Source organism: Hipposideros armiger, unplaced genomic scaffold, assembly GCF_001890085.2.
Source record: "Hipposideros armiger isolate ML-2016 unplaced genomic scaffold, ASM189008v1 scaffold_493, whole genome shotgun sequence".
NCBI lineage: Eukaryota > Metazoa > Chordata > Mammalia > Chiroptera > Hipposideridae > Hipposideros > Hipposideros armiger.
The window spans coordinates 625,832-627,853 of record NW_017731843.1 but is presented as its reverse complement, the minus strand read 5'-3'; the positions used below and the strand labels follow the sequence as shown (position 1 = coordinate 627,853).

General features: G+C 41.7%; 1 protein-coding gene across 1 annotated transcript in view; it reads right to left on the bottom strand.

Moving 5' to 3' along the window:
* CAPN13 (calpain 13) overlaps positions 1 to 2,022 on the bottom strand; it is an 83,063-nt gene that overhangs the window by 8,316 nt on the left and 72,725 nt on the right. Inside the window, exons 20-21 of the mRNA XM_019667280.1 lie at positions 1,848 to 1,938; positions 1,189 to 1,246 (exon numbers count right to left, since the gene is read on the bottom strand). Of these exons, the coding sequence (XP_019522825.1) occupies positions 1,220 to 1,246; positions 1,848 to 1,938 (118 nt within the window). The 3' untranslated portion in view covers positions 1,189 to 1,219. The remainder of the gene's footprint in view (positions 1 to 1,188; positions 1,247 to 1,847; positions 1,939 to 2,022) is intronic.

The following is a 2,022-nucleotide window of genomic DNA, read 5'->3' as shown; positions in this document are numbered from 1 at the left end:
CCGCTAATCATTAGAGAAATGCAAATCAAAACCACAGTAAGATACCTCACACCTGTTAGAATGGCTGTTATCAATGAGACAAAAGATAAACGTTGTCAAAGATTTGGAGAAAAAGGAACACTTGTGCACGGTTGGTGGGAATGCAAATTGCTACAGCCATTATGGAAAACAGTATGGAGTTCCTTCAAAAAATTAAAAATAGAACTACCATATGATCCAGCAATTCTACTTCTGGGTATTTATCTGAAGGAAACAAAAATAACTCAAAAAGATACCTGCACCCTCATGTTCATTGCAGCATTATTTACGATAGCCAAGACATGGAACAATCTAAGTGTCCACCAATGGATGAATGCATAAAGAAAATGTAGTGCATATATACAATGGAATATTATTCAGCCATAAAAAATAAAGTGGTCTTGCCATTTGCAACAACATGAATGGAACTTGAGGGCATTATGCTGAGTGAAATAAGCCAGACACAGAAAAACACTGTATGATCTCACTTATATGTGGAATCTAAAAATAACCAAAAATCAAAATAAAACCAAACTCATAGACACAGAAGAGATTGGTGGTTTCCAGAGGTGGGGGGTTGAGGGGTGGGCAAAATGGGTGAATGTGGTCAAAAGGCACAAACTTCCAGTTATAAGATAAATAAGTCCTGGGGATGTAATGGACAACATGGTGACTATAGTTAACAATACTGTAGTGTCTATTTGAAAGTTGCTAAGAGAGTAAATTGTAGAAGTTCTCATCATAAGAAAAACATTTGTAACTATGTATGGTGACAGATGTCAACCTAACTTATTGTGGCGATCATATCACTATATACCTATATCTATATATCAAATCGTTGTTATATACCTAAAACTAATACAATGTTAATGTCAATTATATCTCAATAAAAATAAACTAATTAAAAAAAGAATTCTAAATCCCTCACTCATGACTTTCAGGCCACTGTTTCATGAATGCCCATTCATCTACATGGCTTAGATAAAATCTGCAGCATTGACCTTGAAACTCAGGGGCCCCCTAAGCAGCTGAGCCTTGGCTCACATAGATAAAGGCTCTGTAATTTCCGGGGAGGCTGCTCCCAAGGAGAGAATCGTATGTGTAGTTTCTGGAGGTGAAAGGGGAATTGAGCCCCTAGACAGAAATGATTCTAAAGATGCCATTTCTTACCTGGACTCTGGGGTCTGCTCTACTCTTTGCTTCAGCTGTACATGACCAGGTTCATCCACTAAGAAATAAGCATAATCATTACAACCACTCTTTAATCTTATTAGCTTAATATAGATCAGGGCAAATAGTACCTCCCTCCCTTGAAAGATCTGTTTGGCTAGGCCTGAGAAACCTGTTCAGAGGGCCTGGTGGCCTTCTAGTCTCGTCAATGCTTTCCGGCTAATTCTAACCTAAGCAGGAGGTCCCAGCCCCGGTCACAGCCTATCTTTTGCTAGTCCCTGAACAGCCAGGCAACGAAAGGGGGAGCTGAGGTCAACCAGCTGGCTGGGCCAGGAGGCTCTTTCTAACTCAACGGGAGCAGGTTTAATGTGCAGTGAGCTCAGCAGGTGTTCTTCAGTTCCCTTTTGGATTTATGACTCCCACATAATCTTCTGCTTTATTAAGCTATTGGAAAAAAATAAAATCTGTCTGCCAAGATCCTAACACAGCCTTGGCAGCCAGCAATATATAAAGTCAGTAATTGGAGTCAGGGGGGCCAGCAGCTTGGCTGGCCTTTGACAGATTGTTCAATATCCTCAGATAGAAAAATGCCCCCCGGAGTCAGATGAGGAGAGGAAGCCTGGGTAGTTCCCTGTCTCTGAGAGGGGAAGGCAGCTCACCTCCGTTTGTGTCACGTAGAGTCCTTTTCCATCCTTGGAAAGGTTCTGGAATGTCTCTAGGATAAAGAGGAGGAGAAGAATCGGCACAGGCCTGGGCCCACGTGAAGATAAAAACCAATGCGGTGAGTCTGTGTAAAGCACTCTCTCGCTCTCCACAGAATGTGCTTGGCCTGCC